At 44.6% G+C, this 26,087-nt stretch overlaps 1 protein-coding gene and 3 non-coding genes across 7 annotated transcripts; 3 read left to right on the top strand and 1 right to left on the bottom strand.

Moving 5' to 3' along the window:
- Positions 1-5,436: 5,436 nt before the first annotated feature.
- On the top strand, positions 5,437-5,551 carry LOC120756903 (U5 spliceosomal RNA). Its single transcript, XR_005702298.1, has one exon. It is a non-coding gene; the product is annotated as a U5 spliceosomal RNA (small nuclear RNA).
- Positions 5,552-6,316: 765 nt separating this feature from the next.
- On the top strand, positions 6,317-6,435 carry LOC120756911 (U5 spliceosomal RNA). The gene has a single exon (XR_005702307.1). It is a non-coding gene; the product is annotated as a U5 spliceosomal RNA (small nuclear RNA).
- A 391-nt stretch (positions 6,436-6,826) lies between these two features.
- LOC120756909 (U5 spliceosomal RNA) lies at positions 6,827-6,941 on the top strand. The gene has a single exon (XR_005702304.1). It is a non-coding gene; the product is annotated as a U5 spliceosomal RNA (small nuclear RNA).
- Positions 6,942-8,913: 1,972 nt separating this feature from the next.
- KIF2C (kinesin family member 2C) lies at positions 8,914-26,083 on the bottom strand. 4 transcript variants are annotated; one of them, XM_040072684.1, is made up of 22 exons: positions 25,925-26,058; positions 25,723-25,817; positions 23,830-23,931; positions 23,587-23,635; positions 21,805-21,846; positions 20,821-20,940; positions 19,988-20,104; positions 19,504-19,604; positions 19,160-19,255; positions 18,227-18,281; positions 17,979-18,141; positions 17,609-17,699; positions 15,949-16,012; positions 14,759-14,850; positions 14,374-14,516; positions 12,778-12,982; positions 12,210-12,320; positions 11,642-11,709; positions 10,316-10,418; positions 10,122-10,238; positions 9,635-9,761; positions 8,914-9,444 (listed from the first exon to the last, which is right to left on the bottom strand). In XM_040072684.1, the coding sequence occupies exons 1-22, from the start codon at positions 25,986-25,988 to the stop codon at positions 9,368-9,370; spliced, it is 2,202 nt and encodes a 733-aa protein (XP_039928618.1). In that variant the 5' UTR covers positions 25,989-26,058; the 3' UTR covers positions 8,914-9,367. The 4 variants fall into 4 exon arrangements, with proteins under 4 accessions (XP_039928618.1, XP_039928620.1, XP_039928619.1 ...); XM_040072686.1 differs by lacking the exon at positions 19,988-20,104; XM_040072685.1 differs by lacking the exon at positions 21,805-21,846.
- Positions 26,084-26,087: the final 4 nt, after the last annotated feature.

The raw sequence follows: 26,087 nt of genomic DNA, 5'->3' as shown, positions 1-26,087 counted from the left end.
CTGTAGGGCCTGGAGTGGGGTTTGGGGTGTGAGGGAGCACGGGGCCCGTGGTTGGGCTGGATCAGGCCTGTGGGATTGTGGTCTGGGGCAGGGAATGCTGAGGTTGCAGTGGATCAGACGGGGCAGGGCTGGGGTGGAGGCAGGGGGCAGTGCAGGGCCTGGCTGGGGCTGAGGCAGTGCAGGGGTGGGTTTGGGGCTGTGGCTGGCACAGCAGTAGGGCTGGGAGTCAGGACATGCGGGAGAGAGGAGAGAGGCGCCGGCGGGACTGTGGGCTGAGCAGCCAGGGATGTTGGGGTACACTGAGGAAGGTGCACTGTGCGTGGGAGAACTTGAGGTGTGCCAAGAAAGGGTGAAACCTGCCAGGGAAACAAGCCCTAAGTTCTGCCTGAGGCTGGGCACAACACTGATGTTGCAAGATGCAAAGGTAACACCAAATTACTGCCACGTTGTCCTTCCATGAGTCCAAGGCTGTCATTCCCTGGTACCTCACACTCGGTCTGAGGCTGAAGCAGCACCAGTCTGCCTTTTGATCTTAATCTGATGATTTAGCAGTACTCTGGATGTAAAGAACTGCTGAATTGCCAGAGCCAGTTCCTAAATCACCGGTTTTTTTCTTGGCAGGAATAAAGCCCTGCCCTGACCCAGTCTTGTTTTGATTATTAGAGCCAGTGGACTGGGTGGCAGCCCAGCACTGTTGACAGCACAGTTTGAAGCCAATGACCAGGGGGTTACATGCTGAAGCTAGCACTGACAAACGATTCAGGCAAGTCATTTAACTTCCCTGTGTCTGTATGTTCCCATATGTAAAATGGTCATAATAAAAACATTGATGTACATTTCCAGGGTACTTTGCAATATTGGCTTAAAGACTCCTATGTCAGCAAATGCTGTTATTACAGCAGCCAGAGACAGATACCACTGTATCCTCTGAAGCCATGTCATCATTGTTTCAAACCTTTTTTGTTGCTGTTGGTTTTTTGTTGGTTTTGGTTTTTTGTTTTGCCATAGGCAAGCCCTTTGTATCAGCTCACTAAAATCCTCGCGTCCAGAGGCTAACGCTGGTATTTCTGAGAAGTGGGGAGGGAGGTTACTGCAGCTTTATAATAAAAATGGGAGAGCATTACACCACCAGCATCTTAAACATAAATATGGAAACATTAATTTAGAATCAATTTTGGGATGTTTCAGACTGTAAAGTTCTTTTAACTAGATCTCTGTTGAGGACAGAGGAGCACTTTATGGGACTGTAAATTTCATGCAAACAGTTTCTGTGAAATACAGATTCCCCCTACACACGAGCTGTTCTCTCAATATCAATCATATGCCTTGTAAGTAATGTTTCACAAATATTCTGTAAATCACAGGAAAATGCTTGCAATAATGTGAAATATGACTTTCACTTGACTGTTTCAGCAGAGGCCCCTAAAAGGCCATTCTCCTGTCAGCACTAACATTTGTTATGGCTAATAACATTTTCAATCACAACTATTTTGGGAAAATGGATTTATTTTAAACCTGCTTCCCTGCAGAGGAGGTCCTGAAAATGCCCTGCCAAGGACACAGATGCCTTACAGAACACAGACCGTTAATTCCCAAATGAAATTTCATCTCATCTTAATTCTCAAGCACTGTTTCTTAGCTAGCTTTTTGAAGACTTTACTTGTTTGTTTTTACACACTGAGATACCTGTTCACATTTTAGTTGTTGTTTTCAGTCTGATTCAGATAATAGGAGTAGAAAGTTACTTTTGAGCAGCTGTCTTGGGGATATTTCAGAACTGATATGAAATTTTGCTCCATATACTAGGATAAAGGGCTTAAGAACTTTGTAGATAGAAAATTGGAAATCTTGATGATTTGTATTACATTGAAAGAAACTTCTTACTCTGAAACACAAAAATTTTATGTCTTTTTTTTTTTGTCTTTTTCTCAATGAACCACACAAATAAAACCTAAAATGGTCCTCTTGTTAGGTAGGAAGTCCAAGAAGTGCATTAGACAAGGTGTGAATTCCTCTCTTATCTTTAGGCATGTAGATACAGCTTGGTGGAGGATAGGGCACCTGTGTTAATGCCCCTGTTTGTGACCTTATCCCTCTTTCTGCATCTGTGTGTGGGCAAGCTCCTGGTGTTTAACAGCGAGGCTGGTCAGTGTCCTCCAGCCAAAGGCGGGCACGGCTGTGGGATTGCCACACAAATGGAGAGCTTAGTCCCTGACATTCCATCTCCCTTACTAAGTGCACCTTCACATTTGTCAAGCTGCACTAGGAAATATCATACTGAGCCAAAAGTGTGACAAAGACACTTGGAAAAATGTAGATTTCTCTATTTAACACCTGTGTGAGGAAACAGAAGGAAATGCAGACAAAGGATGTTTCTGGAGTTTCTCTCTTCTTGCTTATAGCTCTTATCATTTTACCTATTTTTAGATTGTTTAAAAACATACCAGGAAAATTAGACAGGGAAAAGACAGAGCAAATGTCTGTCATGCTAAAGGGTGCCAAAGCATTTTCCCACTGCCAAGGCCAGGCACATGTTCCTGGGTGGATGTGGGCCCAGTCCAAATGGCTGTCATTCCAGCATGTGAGTGAGGGCTGTGCTGCTGTGCTAACAGGCATTTATAACCCCCTTGACCCTGTCACTCCCCATAAATCCATACCTATTTCTGCTCTCATTTCACTCTATTTATTCCCTGGCAGGTCAGATATGAGATGCAGTGTTCATATCATGAGGCTAGTGAGAAACAGGGCTGGGGTAATGGGTAACATCAAAATGACTTTATTAGCAGAGCAGAGCAGAGAGTTCCTGTGGTGAAACCACCTGCCCAGGAAAATAATCTCAGGTCTGTCAGAGTTTCATTGTGCAGCTTCAGACATATCAGGAACTCTCTTTTTGCCAGTTTTCCTATCTGTGAAATGAGTATAAGAGAAAATTAGATTAAACAGTTGCTAAGTTCTTTAATATTATTTGCCAGAGTTTTAAAATGTGATTCTAGTGATAATTCATTAGCAGAGTCTTTTTTTCACAGACCTTTTTAAACTTCTTTCTCTTTTTTCTCTAGGCAGAAGAGACCATGACATCTATCAAAGAGCAGGAAGCCATCAGCCATCATGGTTTTCTTGCAGGAATGGGATAATGCCCACAAAGTTGCTCAAAGTTGCATCCTGAACTTCATTAAAAGCAAGGCAAAACCAGAGCTGGAGCTGCACTGGAACTGCAATTCCAGGGAGCTAACTTGTTTCTGGCTCACCAGTGTGGCTCAGGATGATGCATCTGTTTCCTTGGACAGCTGGAGGTGCTGTGTGGTGGTGAGATGGAGAGGACGGACAAGTTCTCTACTGAACATTTGTTTAAAGAATAAGCTTTTGTACAGAGACATCCACATCCAGCCACATTCTGCAGGTTTAAAAAACAACCTGGCTATCGAAAGATGGAACGAAAGGAAAGGAAAGCCATGTAACCCGTCTCTCAGGAACCCAGAATTAGTGGTTTTTCTCACATTCAGATGAGTGTGCTGCCTGTGTGTGCCTGTAAGAGGACAGTCCATGCTCTTCTGCAGAGACAGTATCCAGTTCAGACCTCTGGCCTCTGCAGTGAGATGTGAGGTGATGGCTCCCAGGATGTGTCATGCTGGCAGAGGAAGATGGGTTCCAAGGCAAGCGACATTTCTGGCCTGGTTCCCCTTATTCTTGCAGCCTTGCAGCCACAGATACTTTATTGAATTTCTGGAGATCAGAGGTGTCTTGATTCCTCTGGAAATACTGGGGCTGAACCACCTGAAAGAACAGGACAAAAGGGAGTCTGTAAAGCTGCTGCTGCTCACTGGAAACACTGGCAGAGAGTATAGGGAGCTCATTTTGAAAGCTGTGGTACGCAGCATATCCATTTGTGCTTTGTCCTGATTCAGGCAAGGATGTTCTCCCTGACCTCTGGCCCTGGAGCTGCTTGCTGCACTGAGCCATTCCCTTCCCTCCACCTGCTGATGGCAGATCCAGCAGTGCTACTCCGGCTGGAAGGAGTTCAGAGCCTCAGCCATTGTTGAGCGGTTGCATTTCATCCCCTCTCACTTTTTAACAACCTCACTTTCTTCACAGTCATTTTGGTGTGATATTGCTGCCTTGCTGGTTGCAATTCCTCCTGTTAAAACCACAAAACAGTTTCCATCCTTACCTGCAGCATTCACCTACTGCAAACTTTCCCAGAGTTCCTCTCTGGGGTGGGAGAGTTTTGTACCTTTTAAAAGCATTGTAACATTTTTTTCCCTGGTTTTCCTCCTGGGTAGTGGAAGCCAAACCCTGTTAGTTCTGTAGTTCAGAGGACATTCTTAGAGGCCATGGGGTGATACATGCTGTCACAGCTTCCCCGAACAGAGACCAAGCAGCAGGCTCAGTAGTGGAATCTGTTGCAACTCTGCTGGTATACTAGTACCAAACTCTGTTTCTGTGAATGCCTGCAGAAGGGCCTTCCTTGGCCACTTATTCCAGCTGAGAATTTTGCTAACTGGTTTTCTAGTTGTGGCTCCTGACAAGGACAGAGAAATTTTGTCCTGGCTGTTTGAGCCACACTTCAAGTGGGATGCGCTACTGGGTTCTCTCAGAGTGACACTGAAGCAGCTGAGACGGCTCATCCAGGTTCATCCAGGTTCATCCAGGCACACAAGTTGGCATCTCTTTCTCGGCACAAAGGTGCAAGCCCTGACCAAGTTCTTAAACACCTCCAACTCAGCGGAAGGTCAGAAAGATGCACAGGTTCTGCTGGACTCTGGGCCACAGCGATCCCAAGTACTAAAGCCAAGATCCCCAAGACTTCGAAGCTGAGCTGTTGTGTACCAGGCCGAGCACGGGGCTCTGCAGACACTCGGGTCATGCAGGTGAGGAGTGCGCCTTGCTGGGGGCAACGGGCAGTGTTACCACCTGTGTGCATCCCTCAGGCAGGAACTGCCCCTGTCACTCGGCCCTTTATCCCCAGGATATGATGGGAGATGTGCCCTGTGTGCTCATGGAGCCCACGCTGGGTGTGCTGTGCTCAGTACACCTGGAGGTCCAGTACAAAGGTAGGATCTAGCTACCCACACTGGGCGGTGTGGGGCTAGCCTGGACAAGCGTGCCGGGGGCGAAGGGCAGGCACAGGAAGGTCTAGGCAGAGCGTCCCTGGCACCCGACCCCGCCCGGCAGCTACCGCTACGGGGCCGGGCGCCTTCCTAGCATTCATGGTAATTTGCATACCCAGGGTGCACCGCGCGGCGGTGCCGCAGACACGGGGAAGTTCGGGCCGGCACTGCCCGGGACCGCTGGTCCGGTGCAAAGCCGGGTTCGGTCCGGTGCCGGGGGAACGGCACAAGGCAGCAGGGGGTCGAGTCTGCGGGCGGGCTCTCGGCGTCGCTATATCCTAGGAAGGGAGAGCTATCGATGGGTATCTGCCGAGGGCACCATAGCGGCATACTCTGGTTTCTCTTCAGATCGTATAAATCTTTCGCCTTTTACTAAAGATTTCCGTGGAGAGGAACAGGCACGAGTGTCGAAAAATTTTTTGAGGCTCCACTTCGGTGGAGCTATCCCTATGTTTGTTTAAAAATAGATCCGTTAAGCCCATTTTGCGCTGATGAGACTCTTGCGATGTAGTAAAGGTTCGGGATATGTGCGTACTGAGCCGCTTCCTTCTCCGCGGCTCCCGGGAGCGCTTACCTTGCGGTCTGGGGTCCATCTGCACCGCCCCGACCCCCGCGGGGCGGCCGCCTCACTACGCTTGTCGGGTCAGAGATGCGCGGTGGCGGGGCGGGTTTCGGGTAACCCTTCCTCCCGGCCCGGGCGATGCAGCGAAGCTGCATGTCCGGCGGTTCGGATTCGGGGAGAAGAGACAGCTGGGGACCTGTACGGCAGTCCCGGGCAGTCCAGCCCTGCGCAGGGGGATAGCGGTGGCTTATGGTGGCTTTTCTCGGAGCCGATTTTTTGCCTCTGCGCGGTGCTGCCCGTGGCGACGATGCGACCAGAACCGAGCGCCGCGGGGTCCTTGTCCACTCCCGCTCGCTTTATGCCCCGCTGCCCCCTCCGCTCCCTCTCCCCGGCAGGAGGGCAGGAAACACCGAGCTTGGCCGGGCCGGGCCGCCTCCTCCGCTTGGTGTGATCAGCATGGCCGGGATGAGTGCAGGCAGCGCCAGGACGGCCCCGCCGAGCACCGGTGGTACCGGCCAGGGGCTGGTGCCGAGCCGCGTCAGGCGCCGGAAGCACTGGGAAGGTGGGAAAGGAACTGAGAGAGGGTCGCCGTGTCCTGTGGGGCAGCAGCGGGCAGCGGGCTTATGTGCGAGGCCGAGCAGGGCCATAACTCAGGTTTCTCTTCAGATCGTATATATTTTTCACCTTCTACTAAAGATTTCCGTGGAGAGAACCAAGTACGAGTCATAACAAAATTTCGTGGCTTAAGAAAGAGCAAATGCTTAGCGTTCTTTCGGGTAGCTTGTTGGTAATGAATTGCGGCAGCGGGAAATATAAACAACCCCCTCGCAGTTCGGACCGTGGGAACAATGGATCCGCTGCGGCACGGATGTCAGCAAACGCAACCTGCCCCCGCCCATCCGCGCCGGCTCCTCCTACTTACTACCGGCGCCCCGTTCCCGGGCTGATTTGCATACCCAGAGTGCCTGGCGGTGCCGCCGGTGTCCGGCGCTGCGGCCGCTGCCCCGCCCGGGCTCTGCGGGCTGCCCGGTGTGTGCGTACCGCGGGGCCGGGCCGGGCGGGGCTGCGGGGCCCGGAGCGCCGGGCGGGCGGGAGTCGCCGGAACTTGTGATGAGGGGAGCAGACGGTGGGTGTGTCGGTCGATGGCCGTGGGGTTATACTCTGGTTTCTCTTCAGATCGTATAAATCTTTCGCCTTTTACTAAAGATTTCCGTGGAGAGGAACAGGCACGAGTGTCGAGAAATTTTTTGAGGCTCCATTTCGGTGGAGCTACCATTTCTTGGTTCAAAAATAGAGCTCACAAATGGGAGATTCACTCGTTCACCTCTGGCATTTCTCTCTGTAGTGCAGCCCTGACAAGTCCTCCAGCCCTAAGCAGGTTGGAAATAGGTGTGTTTGGAAACGCAAGTGGCAGTGCTCAGACCTCCCTGCTACTGCCATTGGAACTGGCTTGAAGTTTTAGTTATAGGGAGATGTGAAATCTGCACTGGCATTGTGTATTGTCACCCTTGGTGGCTAAGCCTGGAAGCAACCTCTATCCTGCACAGGACTGAAGGGTGCTGCATTGCTCATGGCCACTGTATTCTCCACACAGCTGAGAGCCACAGCCAGCAGACAAACATCCTTCTATAACATCAGCCAGCCCCTGGAAAACCCAGTGCCTATGGCTGACTGCACAATCCTTAATGAAATTCAGCTGTGTGCACTAAAATGGGTTTATTCAGTATGAATTTCCTGCAGTGTCCACAAGATAGTGCTGTCAGAACACCTTTTCTGCAAAAGCAGATGACAGAAAATGCTTGGTGGATAGGGAGGCAAACCTGACTAGTTTTCCAATGACATCTTCTCAGAAGTAAGGTTGGTGATGTTTGAGTCCTGGAGTTTTTATGGTCACACAAGAAACTTGCCAGACTTTAATATACAACAGGAAGCTCCTGTTGATCATTAAACAGTTGGTTCTCAGCAAGCCCCAGTGTTAAATGATTGTTAATCCCTGCACTGCTGAACTCATCTTGTTTATTTTGGGACTCTTGTGTCAGTAGCACTCTGTTAGTGCTACTAGGGCAGGACAGGAACACACCATTTTCCATTGGGATTGCACCAAGAGGCACAGACTCAGGTCATTGTGTGGTTCTTTTCCCATGCAGGGTAGGAGCTGACAGCCTGCAGATCAGATCTCTAACTCCTAAGGCAGATATAGGGAAAATAAGCAATGTTAGGTCCACAGAGGGAAGGTAGTGGGCAATACTTTGTTCCTGGCATGGGGAAAGGCTAGATTATCCAAGAGTACTAACACCTGAAGTGGAACAGGATTGTCTAGCTTTTGTCTAGACTTAGCAGGGCACAAAAGCCCTTTTACTCTGGCTGCCCATCTTAGGAAATGCAAGCTGAGCCCAGATTGAAGTCAGCTTTCACAGTTCAGAAACTGAGTGTTCAGCCCTGCTCTGCTCCCAGAACCTAAACTGCTGAGCACAAGCTGTCCCAGCTGTGGAGGAGGATTGTGCCTGGTTTGAAGTATTCCTTCTTTACGTGCTTGTGACTAGTTTGCTCACATCCCTCAAAGATCCCTAACTCTTTTGCTGTCTTTTCCAGGCCAGCCCTGAAGCATAGCACACAATTGATCCAGTCCAGGCTGAATAACTGGCCTCCAATATAGTTGGCATCTCCAGACAGAGCAAGGATGCAGTCCACAGCTGGCAGGTGCAGAGCTGGGAGGGCCTTGTCACTTAAATGACACCCTTTCAGAGGAAGAAGGTAACTGTAAGAAAAGAGGGAGTAATGGTAGAAGGGTGCCTTTGATCTGATGTTTGTATATCTGCATCCCATGTTGCTGAACCTAGAGCTCACACAACTGTTTTGTGCTTTTGAAGACAAACGCTGAACTAAGCTGAATAAATAAGAAAGAGCAGGCACCAGCACATGCCTTACAACTGTTCCTCCCCTAACCTGCTTTTTCCCAGAGGAAGGGTCTGCATGGTGATCTGGACCCAGGCTGCACACAGGGGCCATGGCAGCAGATAGCTACACCTAAGCCAGCTTCCCCCCGTTAGGGGATCCCAGCAGCACCTCAAAATTAAGAGACAAAACATATTTTGAGTGACTTTTATGTAAACATTACAAGTATAAACACTTTGAAAAGGAACTTAATCCAAGAAATCAGCCTCCTTAACAACCAGTCAGTCTTTAGGAACTGTTAAACTTTACCAAAATCAGCAAGAAATACTTTTTGTAGGACAGATAAGATAATGAGATCCAAGAACATTTATTTATTCAACTTCTTAAAATACTGGTTTTTACAATCACATAGTCCATTTTCTTTCTAGAAAAGCAAAACTTGCAACAGTTTTGCAATGTTTCAAGCACATCTGGAAAAGGTTATGTGTATACATAACCTATACATGTGTATTTAGTTCTCTTAGGGGAGACCATTGTCACTAGCAAAGGGCCAAATATCTCAGGCAGACACTGCAGACTGTCAGCCCTCTACCCAAGCCTTGCAGTGGATGCATTTTAGCACTTTGCTGAGTATCCTGATACAGGCCATGAAGAAAAAGGCTGCTGTGTTCACTGCCCTCAGGCATGTGACCTGCAGACACCCTACCACATCTAAAACAGGAGTCATACAAACCACTGACAAACATGCAAGACAAGACAAGTGCATGCAAGATTGCTTGTGAACCAGGTTTTGCTGTAATGACTAAGGCCTCTGCCAGCCTATCTGCTTGCTGGCTTGCTCCTCCAGTTGCATGGCAGTCACCAGGGCATCCAGTGTTTCTGGAAAGAAAGGTAAGAGCAACACGGTGACTGATCTGGAAGCTGAACTCTCCAGCCCAGCTGTGACTCACAGCAGACCTCAGAGCTACACAGGACTGGGTGCTCAAACCCCCACAGGTATGCTGGTGTTACTTTCAGGTCTTTGGAAAGCATTAATGATAGTGCTAGCCAGATACAGGCTCTAACATACCTTTGACACTGAGGAAATTCCTTGAGCTGTCCTCTATGAAGTACTTAGCTCTGCTCACAAAGGTCTCAAGATCATAGTCTGGTTTCTCTGTGATTCCCAAGAGGTAGTCAAGTTCAGTAGTCATTCTCTGTATTTACAAGGAAAACAGTGACTAGAAATGGACTTTCTGGAAATTCAATTACTTTCTTCAAATCTGGCAGTCTAATCAACATAGCTGAGCTTCTACAGACCAGGAGCAGTTAGTGCTCATTAGCAGCAAGTAGAGGTTGCTATTTGGAGGGGAAAGGAAGCTGGCAAAAGAAATGGAATGCCCCACTTTAACCAGTTGGGACAGAAGATAGAGGAAAAATTTGGCAGTGAGGAAAAAGTAACACCACTGGTACAGCATCTTGCATTACTGCCTCCCCAGAAGCATTTGGCAACAAAGCAGGCTGCTACCAACATAGAGAAGAAGGTGTCCTGGGCTGGGTTTGTTGCTTCCCCATACCTGTCTCAGTTCTCTGAGCTGTTCTACAACCTTCTCCTCCCGTTCACTAATTTGAGTCATAACTTCTCGATAGCTGAACATGTGGGGAGAGAGTTCTTCCTCCTCATCCTTGGAGAGCTGCAAGAAACAGTCCAGGTAAGAAGAGCAAATTGTTCCCAGCTTTGAGTTCTGTTTAGCCCACTGCACACACATACATTGAGTTGAAGACCTGAGCCTTCTGTACTGGTCTCAGTCTCCTCAGTCTCCATCTGACTCTGAGTTTCACTACCTCCATCATGAGGGCTGAGCTCTTTCACTCTGCAAGAAGAAGATTTGTCACTCAAGTTCATCTTCCATCAGTTTCTTGGCTACAGCATCACAAAGTAGCTACTGCAATCAATTAGTGCTCAGCAAGAAACAATCAATCAGTTTCACTTTAAAAGTTGCATCGTTACCATCCTCAGAACAGGCTTATGTGGGCAGAAACCCCTGAAGACTGTGAGAAGAAAAGCCAGGAGATATTTGTGTTAAGGAAACTTTCCTGTCTGGGCATCCAGGAGTCATTTTTGGCAGTTACACTCACATCAGCTGAGCTGGGACTGAAATCCCTTCACAGCGAGTACTACCTACACCTTGTATAGTCCCTTAGGTCGGTGTGTGCATGCATGTGTGTGACCATGCTACAGCAAATATGAAGGTTGCCATCCTAGATTCTTAAGTAGGTTAAGTATCTGTAACTTAGGCCTAACTACAGTTAGGCCTGTAAGCGAGCTACTGTTGTGCTTATAGTAAATTCAACAGACTCTCATGTTAAATTATTTAAATTAGGCTATGGATTAAGTGCAGTTAAAATCTTTAGGCCTACACTGTTGGTTAATGGGCTATGTTTGACAAGGGGGTTGCATAAACCATATGATTCAAGGGGAGGGTCTCCCGTAAGTTCTTTCCATCCTTACACTTTTCTTCCATTCCCCAGGCTTCCAGGTAGATAATTAAGTGGATTTTAGTTTTAGATCGATTGATTTTTGTCAATTTTCTTCCCAGTGTGCTTTAACCACCTAGTAAGTAGTAGAGCAAACTTTGCCAACAAACTTTGTCTTTCATTTAATTTTAAACCTGCTTTTGCTGCCACCTTTGCCAGTGGTTCTTTGAGTGAGCTAAAACACTCATTTGTGACACATTCTTAGCACACCCTTACAGATGGGTCACAAAGTACTACAAAAAGTAAAAGGCACAGAGATAACCATTCAGGACAGGGTATACTCCCTACAAGAACCAGGGCAGTTTGAAGTGTAGCATGAGAGGAGATTGCTTTGAGGAAAGGAGACATTACTCATGGTTTTACATCATCTCTTATGTCTCACACAGAACACCCAGGTTAGTTTCATATGACAGCTCTAAGATACTTTGCTCTTAACAACCATCCTCCAGGTTCCAATACAAACAACACAAGAGAACTTGAGGTCCCAAAGGTCAGGGTAAAAGCATCTAAAACACCTTTTACAATAAGATTAGAATCCCCAGGTATGAAGGGCCATTACCTGTCAGCGTATCTCAGTGTGTTTAAGGTGTACTCACACGAACTCATGCCTGGGGAAATCATTGCTATCTGCAAACACAAGAGAAACCTTAGTGATTCCTATCTGACTTTTGCTCATTAATGCTCCTACAGATCTCACTACACAGCTGGGATAATTGAGGACAAAGGGTTGGAGTTGAGACAGCCAAGTCCATTTTTCTTTATGGATTCTGTGGGACCTTCCAGCATCCCTGTATCCATCTTTCCACTGTCTTTGTGTGCACCTGCTGTGCTTCACCATTCCCAGAAAGCAAAGCCCTTTGAGAGCACACCAAGCTTTCTTGCAGATTCAATGTATTAAAGAGACTTCCACAGCCCTGCTTCTACTGGAGCTGGGCATAAGTCACCAATTTATTATCTCACCATGGGCAAGTTCCCATGAGGAAAATGTTTGGGTCTTTTGAGTTTTTTTTTCATTTAACAAGATCTAAAGCTTTCCTACTTAGAAACCCCCCTTGCTCTAGAGGAACATGCAGCTATTTGGTTGAATTATAGAATCTAAATGTTGTGTTTGACACGTGCATACTTACCATGCAGGTCCTTGAGTTTGCTCCTATGAAAGAGTCTCTCAGCACCTGTGTCAGCTTGCTCTCCCGAAAAGGGGTATGAGACTTGTTCTGCCCTAAAGCTCGGATGCACTCCTACGAAAAGACAAGTCTTGTGAATGCAGTATTGGCATCTCTCTGCAAGCTATCAACCACCAATTGCTGGTAAATCTAGCAGGCTGAAGAACAGTCACATGTATTGCTCTAAGTTCTCCACAGTCTTTAAAATATACTCCAGGTATCTGACTATCACGTGACAGTAGGTATAGTCACCATATGTCCCCCCATAGCCATCAAAACCCCCTCCAAAAAAAAAGGCCAACTCGAATGAAGCTTGAAATAGCTATACCAGTGTCTGGCCTGACAAGACTGCACTACTTTCCTGGAAACATTCTAAATGGAAGTATACTCTATTTTTAGGTTGCTCACATACTAAACTAGTACATTTTTGGTTGTTTTTTTCCTTGTACTGGAAAGAAACAGAACAGATAACCCCAGAGTTTAAGAGAATCCACATGTGGATTATTGCTCTGCTCCAGGAGCTGTAGCTCACCTTCAAAGCCAGCAAGCTCTTATTGATTTCTGCACCTTCCATCCGTGTCTGCCGATCAGCACTAGATGTGTCTGCACCCCTTTCATTTCCTGCCAGATCCACCAAGGAAAATTTGCCAATCATTTGCCCTCTTCGGCGCAGTATGATTTGGAAGCAGGCGTGTGACCGTGAAGAGCTGGCATTTGCAAAAGTATGCCCAGATGTCCTGGAGCAAAGATACAAACAAGCCTTCAAAATGTGTCACGGAAGACAACAGGTCCTGACAGCACTAGATGAGACCCGTAAGCCATTCAATTAACCTCCTAAGGTTTATCCCACACATTAATACTTTAAGTTTATGTGAAGCATGGAATTTCTTCTGATAAAAGGGCACAGAACTACTAGTGAAAAATATGGACCTGCTATAGAAGTTTAAGGCTATTTAAGCTGCCTGGCTCAACTCAGCCAGCCTACATTGGAAGGCCTTTCTGAGTGCTAAAACCTCATGTGCACTTGAGCTGGAAGTCATACCTTCAGCATACCACATGTCATTTTCCTAATGTTTCCGCCATTATACAGTAAGATCAGCCAAGCTCCCTACTAAACAGCATTAGCTGTGCTAGCACATTACAATCATGGAAAATCCCCTTCTTTAGCCAAGCTGGCTTGACACTTCACCTCTTCTATGCAGCTGCACCTGCCCCATCACTGCAAGGCATAGAGTGTCATCTTTTAATTTAAATCTCCCTGTGATCTTCACTATCATTTATACCCTGAGAATGCTGGCAGGTTCACTGTTCCACCCTTATCCCTACTATTGAGGAAAAAGGAGGGAGTAGCCTGAAATGTAAAAACAATTCATGACTAAATTGACAGCCAAAAAAGGATGCACAGAATGCTGAATAACCTTTTAGGATGTGCGTATTTGCCCACAGAGCTCAGTACAGAAGCCAAGGAGCTCTCATTGGCCTATGAACGTTTCCACAGCAGTTGCAACTTAACTGAAGCAGATAACACTTGGTAATACAGATTTTGGCTCCCAAATAAAGTATGATGGGCTGAGCTGCCCCTACCATAGTCTTTCCTGCCAGGATGGTGTGCCAAGCCTACAGCTGTCCCGTGGCACCTGTTTTCAAGGATTCTTTAGACAAGATTCCTGAACAACATGCAGCATTTTTGTTGCCATTGGAATAGCTCATCTGGCCTGCAGTTAAGCCAAACCATTTTTGCAACTATGGTTCATACCAGCTGCTGTTCCTTGATCTTACAGGCCCACAGGGGTTACTTGTAGCCTGGTAAACTAGCTGATACTTCTAGAAAGCACTAAGGCAGCCATCTCCTCATGTGAATGGTTTCTCTTATTGGAGTTCCATGAGGACATATGAATGAGGAGCTCTGACATTTTCTATGGAAGGCAGGCTGAAACCATCCTTCTAGTCCTTCGTTGTGTAACCACTGCCTGGTATTCATGCAGAGGTGCTGCTCAGTGCCCTTACTGGGTGCAACAAGCTTGTTTAAATCTCAAAGCACCAGCTACAGGGATTATGTATGTTTTTCTAAACATAGAGATGCAACAGGACATAACTCCTCTCTCTCGTAGGTTTTAAGTCACCAAACCTGCAGGCACTGCCAGTTGTGATCATTTTGATGACATCCTCAGCACAGCCAACTGGTCTTTCTTGGAGACCAACAACCTGGACCTGTTGCTTGCCATCCTCCAGGACTCGAAGCTTGGCCTTCTTATTCAAGAGATCAAACACCTATATTTAGGCAGAAAGATTGAGGCAAACTTGAATAAGGACTCCCTGTAAGTATTTTTTTCTGTCTTTATACAAAGCTATATAGAAACAGCATCTTTAACATAGACTTCAATTTCAAATCCAAACACACCAATAAAAACAGAATACACAGAACTATAGAAAGTATTACGTTTGACTCAGCTACTTATGAAATATTCAACCAAAGAAATTACATCAAGGTTTAAAAATAAAAAAAGTCTTACTTTTCCGTTGTATATTTCAAAGAAAGTCACATAGACTTCCAGATTCTGATTCCTGTACCTGGGCTGGTTTAGGAGGAGGAAGACATCTTGTGCTAGTGAGGAAAGACAGAAGTTTAGTTAACTGGTTTAAAACCTATTCTAGTTGCTACTTGATCTACCTTCAAACAATGCACAGCTATAAGGCAGTTTCTAGCACTGAGTGACAGTCATCTAAACAAAGGCCAATCAGTGCTGTGCTACCATCTGGAGAACAGATTGAGCAGCATCCTTACCCCAAGACTGAAAACAGGGAAATACAGGGGTTTCAACTGCTAATGGCACCCACAGACAACAATCCTTACTGCTCTGAGGGCACTGGGATCCTCTATTGTTTTGGACAGGCCTGAAAAAGTCGTGTGTTTGTGTTTCAAGTGCATCTTGCAGAAAGTCTAGAAAACATACGTCCCTGAACATCTGCATTGCTGAGGTTTGGAGACAATATACCAGATTAGTTGACCCTGTAGCTGAATCCAGTGCAGCTTTTCATTAGATTCCAGACTCTGAGCTGAAAAGCAAAGACTCCTTCAGGGCCAGTCATAACTATTTTTCAGAGGTCAGCCAATAGTTGTTCCTGGTTCAGCTGCCTTGCTGATGACTAGGTTTGCATGGTGGTTTTCCAAAGGGAAGGTAAAGGTCAGGTTTCATGGTACTTTCCAGGCATTATATCAAGGATGGGCTTCTAAGCATCCATTTTCTGAAATATATTTTGAACATGCTAGGGGTTTTTTGCATTTAAGGCTTATAGGATGAAATAATACATACATACTTTTGCATAACAAATTTTATATCACAAATGGGTAGAGTTGTGTTGCACTCAGATATGTCTGAGACAAAGCCAATGCAGAAGAATCAAAATTAAATGGTTCTGCCCAGCAAATGCCTAATTAGAAAATGTTTCATCTCTTTGTATCAGAAACAAGTATCTTTTGGTGAGTTCTGTATGGATGTAGACACAGGCTAGAGGAAAAATATTTTGTTAAATGAATGAAAAGATAACCATACCTCCTGCAAACACCAGCTCTTATTATTGGAAACACAAATACTTTATGTATCTTCTACTGGACATGTTTAAAATAACTAAAGAAAACCAGATCTAGTTAAGAAAAACAAGCATTAATTTAATTTTTGTATCTATAGAAGAATCAACTTACAGGCAAAAGCATATATACCCTTTGAGGCATTCTGGGTTCTCCCAGAGAAGTCTCCGCCCATAGTCTGTGAAGAGAAAAGGCCAGAGGTCAGGCATGGTACCAACAAGTCAGCCTATCTGTTCTTGGGCCAAAACAGGCTAGGAAGATAATCCCCAGTGCCAGCAAGATTACTGGAACACAGTGCCAAATTAGTTTGCAGCTTCCCCATCAGTTCAGAAAGATCTGGCCTACACAAAGCAGTGCACCTGTGAGGCCCTGGGGTGCAGAGTCAATGCAATTGGTCCTCCAAGGAAACCGCTGTGACAGCACAACCAAACAGCCTCTAGCCAGAAGAGACAAAGCTTTGTTTGTTAGGATCTGGGTGGAATAACATTTTTGCAGCTACTTGCAAAAGTTAACATGACATGAAAACACAAATTTAGAGCAGACAATACCTTTAACCCCTTTGACCAAAGTATCTTTAATCATAACAACATTTTCAGTTAGTGCTATCCTAGTGACTTGCTCTACTGTTATTTCAAACACAGCTCAATCTCATAACACATTCTCAATCTAGCAGAGCTTAACGTGCAGCACTCCAGCCTCAAGGTAAAGCTGTTGTCCCTGCACTAGTTCTGCCCTAGGACTGGAAAGGGAAAGTAACTCCACCAGTGATTTTAGTGCATTACAGCTGTATTCCTGTAATGATGCTCAGGTAAGCAGGTTTCTCTTCCCTTTACAGTGCAATGAAGACAGTCTCTGTTCAAACTTCTATAAAGCTCCAACTTGTTGTCTGGGTTACTGGAAAATATCTACAGCTCACTACATAACACTAAAGATAGGAGGGGCTAGCCTAAAACACCTCTAGCACTGAACAACAGCAATGACTGTCTGATAACTCAAAGCAGAGCTTTAGCCCAGTCCAGTGCAGAACACTGTGGTTTGAGGCAAATGCTTCTTGTGGAACAGGACAGCACATTTGACTCCACGATCATGCTGTGAGGATTCTACCCCATAATTCCCAGAAGAAGAAAGTTAAAGACAACACAGCTGTTGAAAATTTAGAGCAAACTTTCTCTTTTGAGACAAAACATTTTTCACAACTCTCGAAGCTGCAACTGTTAGACTGGAAGGAGTGGTTAGAAGGCAAACACACTAACTCACCCACTTCACAATACCAGATCACTTAAATATTTATCTGCATCAGGAGGCTTATTCTTATATAATTGCTGAATTCTTTGGAATGCTTCCAAGCTCAAAGCACAGGATTAGACAGTAAGCTTTGTCTCAGATGTAGGCTAATAGCCCCTCTTTACAGACAGGAGTTAAACAGCAACAGGCATTTGAGGCAAGGAATAGCCATGACTAAAACTGACGTATCAGGACATCCTAAATCTTGAAAAGCCAGCTTTTCTTTTTTCTATTTCTTATTTCAAATTCTTTTTTTCTAAAAAGGCTTTTCCTAAATCTTTTGAAAAGCCAGTATGATTTTCCTCAATCTCCAAGGAAACCCACTAGTGCATAAAGCTACAGAAAATGAGTTAACATCTTACAAAGTCTTAGCTTTAAGACAATAAAACCAAGACCCAAACTTCGTACGTGATCTGATCATGCTCAAACATCAGGGAGCTTTGAAATACTTTATCAAAGCTAGAAAATTTGAGACCTTGGAGAAACTTACATGTGTCTTGCCGCTGCCTGTCTGGCCATATGCAAAGCATGTTGCCTTCCCACCCTCAAAGATGGTCTCTACAAGAGGTCTAGCAGTGAATCTGAATATTCAAAAGATGAAAAACAGTTAAGGCAAATATTTCATACACTGCTTCATCATCATCAGTTTTAACAAGAAAAGAAACTTAAAAAAAAAAAAAAAGCAAGTCCTTAGGCAAGGCTATGCTAAAAATAAGCCTTAGACTTCTCAGTCCTTCAGCTTTCTCCAAAAAGGATTCTAATATTTATTTCAAGTTACACTTTCTTTAAGCTTAGATGCCATCTAGCCATAGCTCCATGCTTTTATCTAAAAGCCATTTCCAGTGAGCAGCAAGCATTACCTGTATACCATTTCATTTGAAGAAGTTTCATCAAATGAAAAGTCAAATCTAAATGTTTGGGTGTCAAGGTATTTTGTTAGGTCAACTTTCTGCTTTGGCTCATGCACCATCAGGACACACTTGCTCGGAACAGTAACCACATCACATTCCTTTTTTTGAAGTTCTGTTGACAGAAAAGATGCTCAGTTTTAACAAAAATGAGCAAAGTCAAACTGCTCAAGACAGAGCTGTTTGGTCAGTACACTCACCATGCCTATTGAGAGGACGTTTTCTCACACAGACACAAATCCTGTGCTCTTCTATCTACAAGAAAAGTATGAAAATAAGTAATTATTTCCCAACTACACTCACTCTTTATGCTCCCTCACATCCATTTTTCTGTATGTTGATCAGCTGCTTCTGAGCTGACCCATTCATGCAGGCATGTCAGTCAAAGTGCATTCAGTGCAAAAGCAACGCCACAAATAATTTACCTTTATGCAGCATTCTCCAACATAACAGTGGAAGTGCTGTCCAGCAAAATTTTTTATATCAATACTGCAGCTATGGTCAAATAATTAATCAGGCAAATTACTATTTTCATTTACCCCAGGGGTTTTTGGTGACCTGGAGTTCTTTACTAATGTAGCAAGTTGAGCTATTTGTGCAGCACAGCTACACGTCAGATGAGCTGGGAAGTGCATATGCCTTTTGGTGAGCCAGAAGGCAAAGGTAACAAGCTCTTGTCCTGTCACACAGTGATATTTACACAGGGTATTTTAATGGTCTAGCCAGGGCTCTCTAGTTTTCAGCTTCTACTTTTGCTCCTTTACTTTTTAGCCTATTTAAAACTGCTTAACATATTACTTCTATTAACATGTTCTGTAATAGGTGAACAGACCATTTTAAATTATTCCTGCAACAATGGTTGTGCCGCTTACAATCTGATGGTCACACATCATTGCATGATAATTGTTGAACCACAGGCTCCTCACTAGTGACACGCACAAAGTGAAACAAGACAGCCCTAAATAGGGAAAGCAAGTGACCTCACAAATACCACCAATTTTCTCAAGCTCACAGTATTGCTCAGAGAATTTCCAAGGTGCAGTGACGCACCAACAGCTTGATGCCAACATTTTCAGTAAAAAATAGAGAAGTCTGTCTACAGGGTGCAGTTAGTCACCTCAGTATTTACTTACTGGATCACTTATAGATATTGGCTGGCAGTTTAAAGTTGCTCTGAATTCCTTAATCATGCGTGCAAACTCCCAGTTTGGACAAGTGGTGTCAAACTCCTGCATGGAAAAATCATGGATGTGAATGTAATTGATCTGTTGCAGCAAAAAAAAGGCCCCAGACTCTATTAAACAAGCAGCTGTATGCAATTCAAAGCATTTTACAAGATTCACAATTTTCTGAAATCAGAATCAATCCATCCTTACGTACAGCTTTCTAAGAACAAGGCCTGTCCAAAATATGATAGCTACTATACTACAGTGTCCTACAGAATTTCCCCATACAAGTGTATTGTAGAGTACTCCACCTGTGCTCGTTTTAGCCTGATTTCACTCATTTGAGCTTTCTTTTCTTCTCTCTTGTTTCTCATTTTCTCCATCTCTTTCACAATGTTAGATCTTCTTCGAACTAGATGAAATGAAAACAGTTCCTTGGATTAAAGTTTCATAGGTTTTAAGCACAAGACAAATACTTCCAGTTTTCCAGGTTGCTGACAGACTAGCTCATACAGGAAATAATCATCTTCAGAAGGATGGCCATTAATTTTGTAGCACTTCCTTCCCAAACCAGATCTAACTATCACTAACTGCCTTCCTAAAGCAAAGGCAGCATTTCTGAGGCAACGCCACTATAACAGAATTACACATCTGTAACAAAAAATTATCAAGATATTCTGTCTTGCTGCCAAAGTCACCTTTTCAAAGCTTTAGTCTCTGAGTACACAAAGCAGCAATCACATAGTGATTCACTGCTGACTGACGAGTCAGTGTTTATCCACTGCTCCTTGGTACCTGGGCTCTCTGAAGAGCTCGTTCTAGCAGCAGGCAGATGATTTTCTGTATTTCCATTTACACTTGACAGTGAGGCTTCTGGAACACAACCCAGCCCACTAGCCCTGGTTTGGCCAGCTGCAGAAAGAAGCCAGACCAAAATCAACAATTAGATTGCAAAGATCAAAAATAATTTTGTAATTTGTAAAGCCTCATGGCATTTCTCAACTCCTACAGCAGGAGAGAGAACTATCTGAAACCTGTGGTGAATGTGCAAATAAACTTTTAAATCCTTTGCCAATCACCAACTTTTATGCAATGCTGCAAATCAAGGCAAAACCAACTAGAAAAGAATTTAGTAGCAAGCCTCTTATTTCAGTGTTTTTTGTAGAACTTAACATGCAAGGCATGCCCTCAGCTATTCATAGGGTAGCCTAATAAAAAAAATAACTACAATTTTGTAATTCAAGGAAGCTCAAGTTCCTGTTTTATTCAACCAGTATAGGTAAAACTACTACCAATATAGTTACAGGGTGTGTTGTCAGCAGTGTTACGGCACTTCTCTTCCTACTCTAGCCCCACGAATACTATTTTATGCCATTAAGCAGATACCACACCCACCCAACTTGCCCAACCACAGCTCTGGCAAAGAAAGTACATCATTATGCACAACATTGTTTCCAAAGTCCTTTGAGAAACACTTCAGGTAGGAGCCCTGGATATTTGGGCTCTCATTTCATCTACGAAAGAGTTCAGGTTGCTCTCCCACTGGGATTTGCAGTTTGAATAACTAAATGCACACAAAGTGAAAATTGTTCCACATTAAGAATTCACTGGGATGTTTCTCCACTCACCAGGAAGAGATGAATATTTTCCAGTTTGCAAAGAACTGCAGGGATCTACGGCCATCTCATCTTCCGGGAAGCTGCACTGGGATTCTGCGATAGCAGATATCCTGGAACGGCCACGCACAGCTTTGGAAACAGGAACCCAGGGACACTCAGATACTTGCAATTAATTAATTGCTCACAAGGTACAGAGCAGTGGAGAACTAGGTGTGATTAAAAGGATTTTTTCCATTAGTAAAGTGCAGGACAAAGAAATGCATGTGGGTGAAAAGTGATCAGTAAACCCACCACTACAGAAATGCAAACAGTTCATTCCAGATTTGCAGTTCCCAGTGAATTTATTTCAGATTCCACTAAGAATTCACATAAGGACATGGCAGTTCCAGCACCTTAACACTTAACATCTAGGAAGGAGGAAGTTTCAAGTAAGAGAATCACTAAATCCTCTGAAGCTTCACACTTGCAGGGCTGTGTGAATTAACTCTTTGAGGGTGGCAAGGGTACGGCAGCCTGGCAACCAGCCATGGACAGCACTGTGCCCACCCACCACGAGAGCACCCACAGACAGGCTGTGTGTGGTGCACAGTAGGCTGAAAACTCCACGGCACTAAATTCAGCTAAAAGGCCCTGTATAACCACAACAGCAAATCTTTGAAAAAGGTCCCTTTGTAAGCAGTCTCCATTTTCACATGCCAAGGTATTTCTTTCACTGAGATCAAGTCCTTTACAAAGCTTCCTAGGGGAAGGATTGGAATGTTTACCTCAATAGATCTGTTAAAAAAAGCAAATCTGATATGAAAAAACAAAGTGTGACATGCAAGCTAGAACTCCCTTCACCTCTCATGACCAGCAATTATTAGAATTGATCCAGAATGAATCACGATTATTTCAAAGGACACCAGATCTGTTGGAGACCAAGGGTTCATTTCAATTCTGAATCAAATTCCTTAGAACCATAGCCAAAATTCATTGCTCCTGTTAACTCTTTACCTTGAATCTTCTGCTCATGTGCAGAGAAATTAGATGTGACTGCTGCAATTTCCAAAACAAAAAGCATCAGTTTCATTATACTCAGAAAGGGCATTTTATTCCATTTTCTCTTGTCTCACATGCCCAGACCTGATCTCATGTCACACTCAGCAGCACTGTTTCTATAAATGCTCGTGCTTCTGGACAGGCAGATTAACTGGAGGATTCACTCCATGTAAATGGGTTTGATGCAAGCGGCTCTTGTATGTGAGGATATTCAGCACTCAAAAATACCTATTGATTTGTGGGACTGAGGCAATATCTATTTCTTAATTCTGAAAGCACTGCTTCTCTCCTTTCCTGAATAAAATGGAGACAGACACCTGCTGATCTTCTTTAATTTGTTTAGTCTAAGAACAAGTCTGAGGCCAATGTTAGCTTTCTAATTGGTGCAGTGCAGAGTTTGCAACAGGACAGATACTCTGACACTCCTGGGCTTTAGCTAGTTATAACAACAGAAATTATTTGATGAATACTGAAAACACTGCTGCTCTTAAGCTCTGAGCAGGTCTTTAGGGACAAGACTGTGCCAGTAGGACAAGCAACAGATATTTTAAATATGCAATTAGATTCTCTACTTCAGGAAAGCTGTGACCTCTGCAAGGACATCTTTCCATCAGCCAGTGACTGGATTAACACACCTTGTGTTTTCCAGCTGGCTATACAGTTCTATTAAGAGACCTATATTTAGACAGTCAAGACTTTACCGCATCATTTTATTTGTCAGTTCACAAAATTTATGGAGTTCTCTGAATCTGAGAAAGATTAGGATACTCTAGTACAGAACAAATCCTTACAAAGTAGGATTCTTGGACAACTCCTGCCTCTCTGATGCCAGGGAATTTGTATCATTGACTTTAGGGACCAGCTTCCCTGTCTTGCATTACATGCAACAGAAGAGGCCAGACAAGCCCAGGTGTTTTGTTTACAGCTCAGTTGAATGGAGAAGCACAAGTTTTGGCTAACTATGCACTTTAAGAGAATCATTAAATTAGTAATCATTCAACCTCAGCATCATACAGTGTATTACAAATAGACCAATAGTAATGCTGCCATTTGACATTCAAAAAGCCTAAAGAGTCAGCTAAAAAGCTAAGAGAAGGTAGGAAATAGGCATTATCTAACTCCTGACACCTCAGGAAGAACAATTTCTTAGCAATCCCACACTGACATCTCTATCTACTCTTCTGGCTTTGCTCAACAGATTGTACTGACATGCAATCAGGGAGCTGGGCACATCAGCTGGAGCTTTGTCTGCCTGCTCTGAAACGTCTCCAAGTATAAAGCTCTACTTATTACCTAGGGAGACTGCTTGATGAGGAGACATACATTTGTCACCACTATTTCTTTCTTGTCCTTTCCACTCTTATTCTGACAATTTTAATAATTGCCGCTTAACTTCTGTTGTTTACGGCATTTGCAAAGCTCCATACAGAACTTTAAAACTCACTACAGCAGCAACTGCCTAGTGACATTTAAAGCAGGGAATAACTACAGCAATACTGCAGAAGAGGAGAACACAGCAACAAACCCCAGCTCACAGGAAGAGGACAGCAACCTGTCAGGAGAGTTCCTGCCCTCAAGAGCCCAAAACATTGGTATGAGACAGTATCCTCTTTGTTAGCACTGCCCGAATGAGCACCCTTATGGTGCACTAAGGTACAATATTATACAATGAAAGATCAGCACAATTCCACAAGGGTATAGCAGAGAAAAAAAAAAAAAAAAAAATCACTTTCTCACCTTCCCGTGGAGCAGGAATCTTTGAAAGGGTTGTTCTACGCTTCTGTTTCTGAAAAACAAGGAATTCTGTAATCAGAGTAAGCAGCAGACACCTAGCGCTGCTCTTCAGGGCAACACCGATACAACAAGAAATTCTGGCCAAAGCCTAACTATGAGATCTCAAACTTTAAGACAGAGTATTATATGTAACAACACCTACGCATCAGTACCTTAGAAGAAACGAAACTACTTGAAAGCACTTACCTGTAAAGTTACATTGTCTTGCAAAGGAACATTCTCTTTCACATCAGGAGGAGGTAGTTCTAATAAATCAGGATTTATTGCAATCACATCATTAATATCAACCTACAAGAACAAAGGCGGGATTTTACATAGTAGAATACAGCTGCTACCACTTAGGGATTGTTTTTTCTAATCTGCACTTTCAGGGAAAGCAAACAAACTTGACCCGCTGCCTGCCAAACGTTATGTTAAAATTGCTTGGAAGAGCAAGACAGTAATTCCTATTCCGTTTTTACAATTTGGTACATCTAAATACACCGGACAAAATGTGCTAGTTAAGCCATTTACCCTCATCTGCCAAACACCACACAGCTCTGCAGGTGCCATAGAGCACTTCTGAAGAGAAGGGCAAAGCCCATTTGGCATCCCCTGCTCTAATCTCCCACTGCTAATCTTAGTAAATCTCAGCAGCTCTGTGACTTCTGTGCTAGGAGAGCATTAAGTGTTTACTGTGTGATTGTGCTTACCGAAATACACGTCAAAGAGCTGCTTAGACTCTGAGAAATGAAGGATTCAGCATTTAATCCATAACTTAATTCACCTGCATCTTCACTTGCCATTGCAAATGATTTCACCTGGGGTCAGCTATTGCTTCCTGACTGACCCTCATGAGAATTCACAATCCGGCTTTCACCTCATCATGGGGTACCCTGGCAAAGGCAGGGATAGGGCAGGCTTAAGCACAAATACCACAACTCAGTCTCTGTTCTGTTTTTCAAAACTATCCCTGATGAAGAGATTAAAACCTGTACATAAAAATTCCAGCATCTTGCACCTGGAATTCACCTAACAAGGCAACACAAGCATCAATAGGAAGTTGTTGAGTTCTCAGTTAATTTTGGAATTATTTAAATCAGAGTCCATGAAAACAGAAGAAAGCAAGTATACAAACCTTTCTAAAATGTGAAAATATCACTTTCTAGCATAAGAGAAGTAATCTATGAAGTCTAATTCATATGGAATTGGTTAGCAGCTAATTAGAAAGTGAATTAGCTCAGAAACAGGTCTGTGGACAATATAACTGTGTAAGCACATGCACATCATATATACATAAGCACATAAGAAAGTTGCTGGATTTTGAAGTACCTTTCTAAAGATTTAACATCTTAACACATACATGCAATTTAGCCAAGAATTATATTTGAATCTGTATATCTTTATATTTGAATACAGCAGGCACATGCAGAGATTAGGATTTGGCTTCAAGCAACCAGCCAATGGCAACTTTTAAGATTTTCACCAAAATCCAGAGTCTGCACGTTTCTAGAGACACTAGGAGAACGAGTGTCAGACTGAGTGTCAGACTTTTTTAAGTGTCAGGATTTCAGCCACATCACCTTCAAATGCCCCAGACTCCCCTCTCTCCCATCCCATCTCACACTGTATTTATTTCATATCGGTGCAACGATTAATGAAATCAAACCCAGCCCTGTTCACATGGCACCTTATTAGTAACAGATTTTAAGGAAAACCTGAAGGCCATAGCATAAGACATGGAAAGCCAATAAACAGCCCACAAAGCTAGAAAAGGGGAATCTTGGGACATTGAGCCATCAGTCAGCAGTGCGAGAGGCCCAGCACCTCCTTGACCCCTCTGAAAGGCAAAGGTAAAGCTCTGCCCCTGCAGCTCTCACACCTTAACTCAGCACATCTAGAGCATTGCTTTCTTGCTTTCATTGCGTACTAGACTAGGAGACCACGGAGCGAGCTGCAGCAGAGCAGACAAGCGCTGCCCACCCAGCAGGGCAGAAGAGCTGGGCCCCTCCTGACGAGCCTCAGGCTTCCCAGGACTCATCCCGCCGGGGCCCTGGATGAGGGCGGGGAAGGAAGGGGCCGCGAGCAGCCATCACTCACCTCCTTGCCTTTGGTGGCACCACCCTCAGACCACTCCACGGTCACGCAGGAGTGCTCCAAGTTCACTACCTTCACCGTCGCCTTATGGATTAAGCCTGGAAAAAGCCGGCGTTGAGCCCAAACCCGGCCGCCGCACGCCACCCGGATTCCCACGGGCGGCGGCGGCCGGGACCCTGCATGCTCCCCATTCCCCACTCCTCACCATTGCTCCGCTGGATGTTAATAACGGCGCCGGGATGGATGTTGCGGTAGAGGCGGGAGTCCATGGTGCGGGGACAGGAACCGCGTCCCGCCCCAGCAGCGAAACACCCACCCGGCAACCGCCGCCGGTTTAAACCCCGCGCGCCGGCGTGCCGCGGGGGCTG

This window comes from Hirundo rustica, chromosome 9 (assembly GCF_015227805.2).
Source record: "Hirundo rustica isolate bHirRus1 chromosome 9, bHirRus1.pri.v3, whole genome shotgun sequence".
Taxonomy (NCBI): Eukaryota; Metazoa; Chordata; class Aves; order Passeriformes; family Hirundinidae; genus Hirundo; species Hirundo rustica.
Note: the sequence above shows the minus strand (reverse complement) of the source record. Positions and strands in the feature narration are given on the sequence as shown.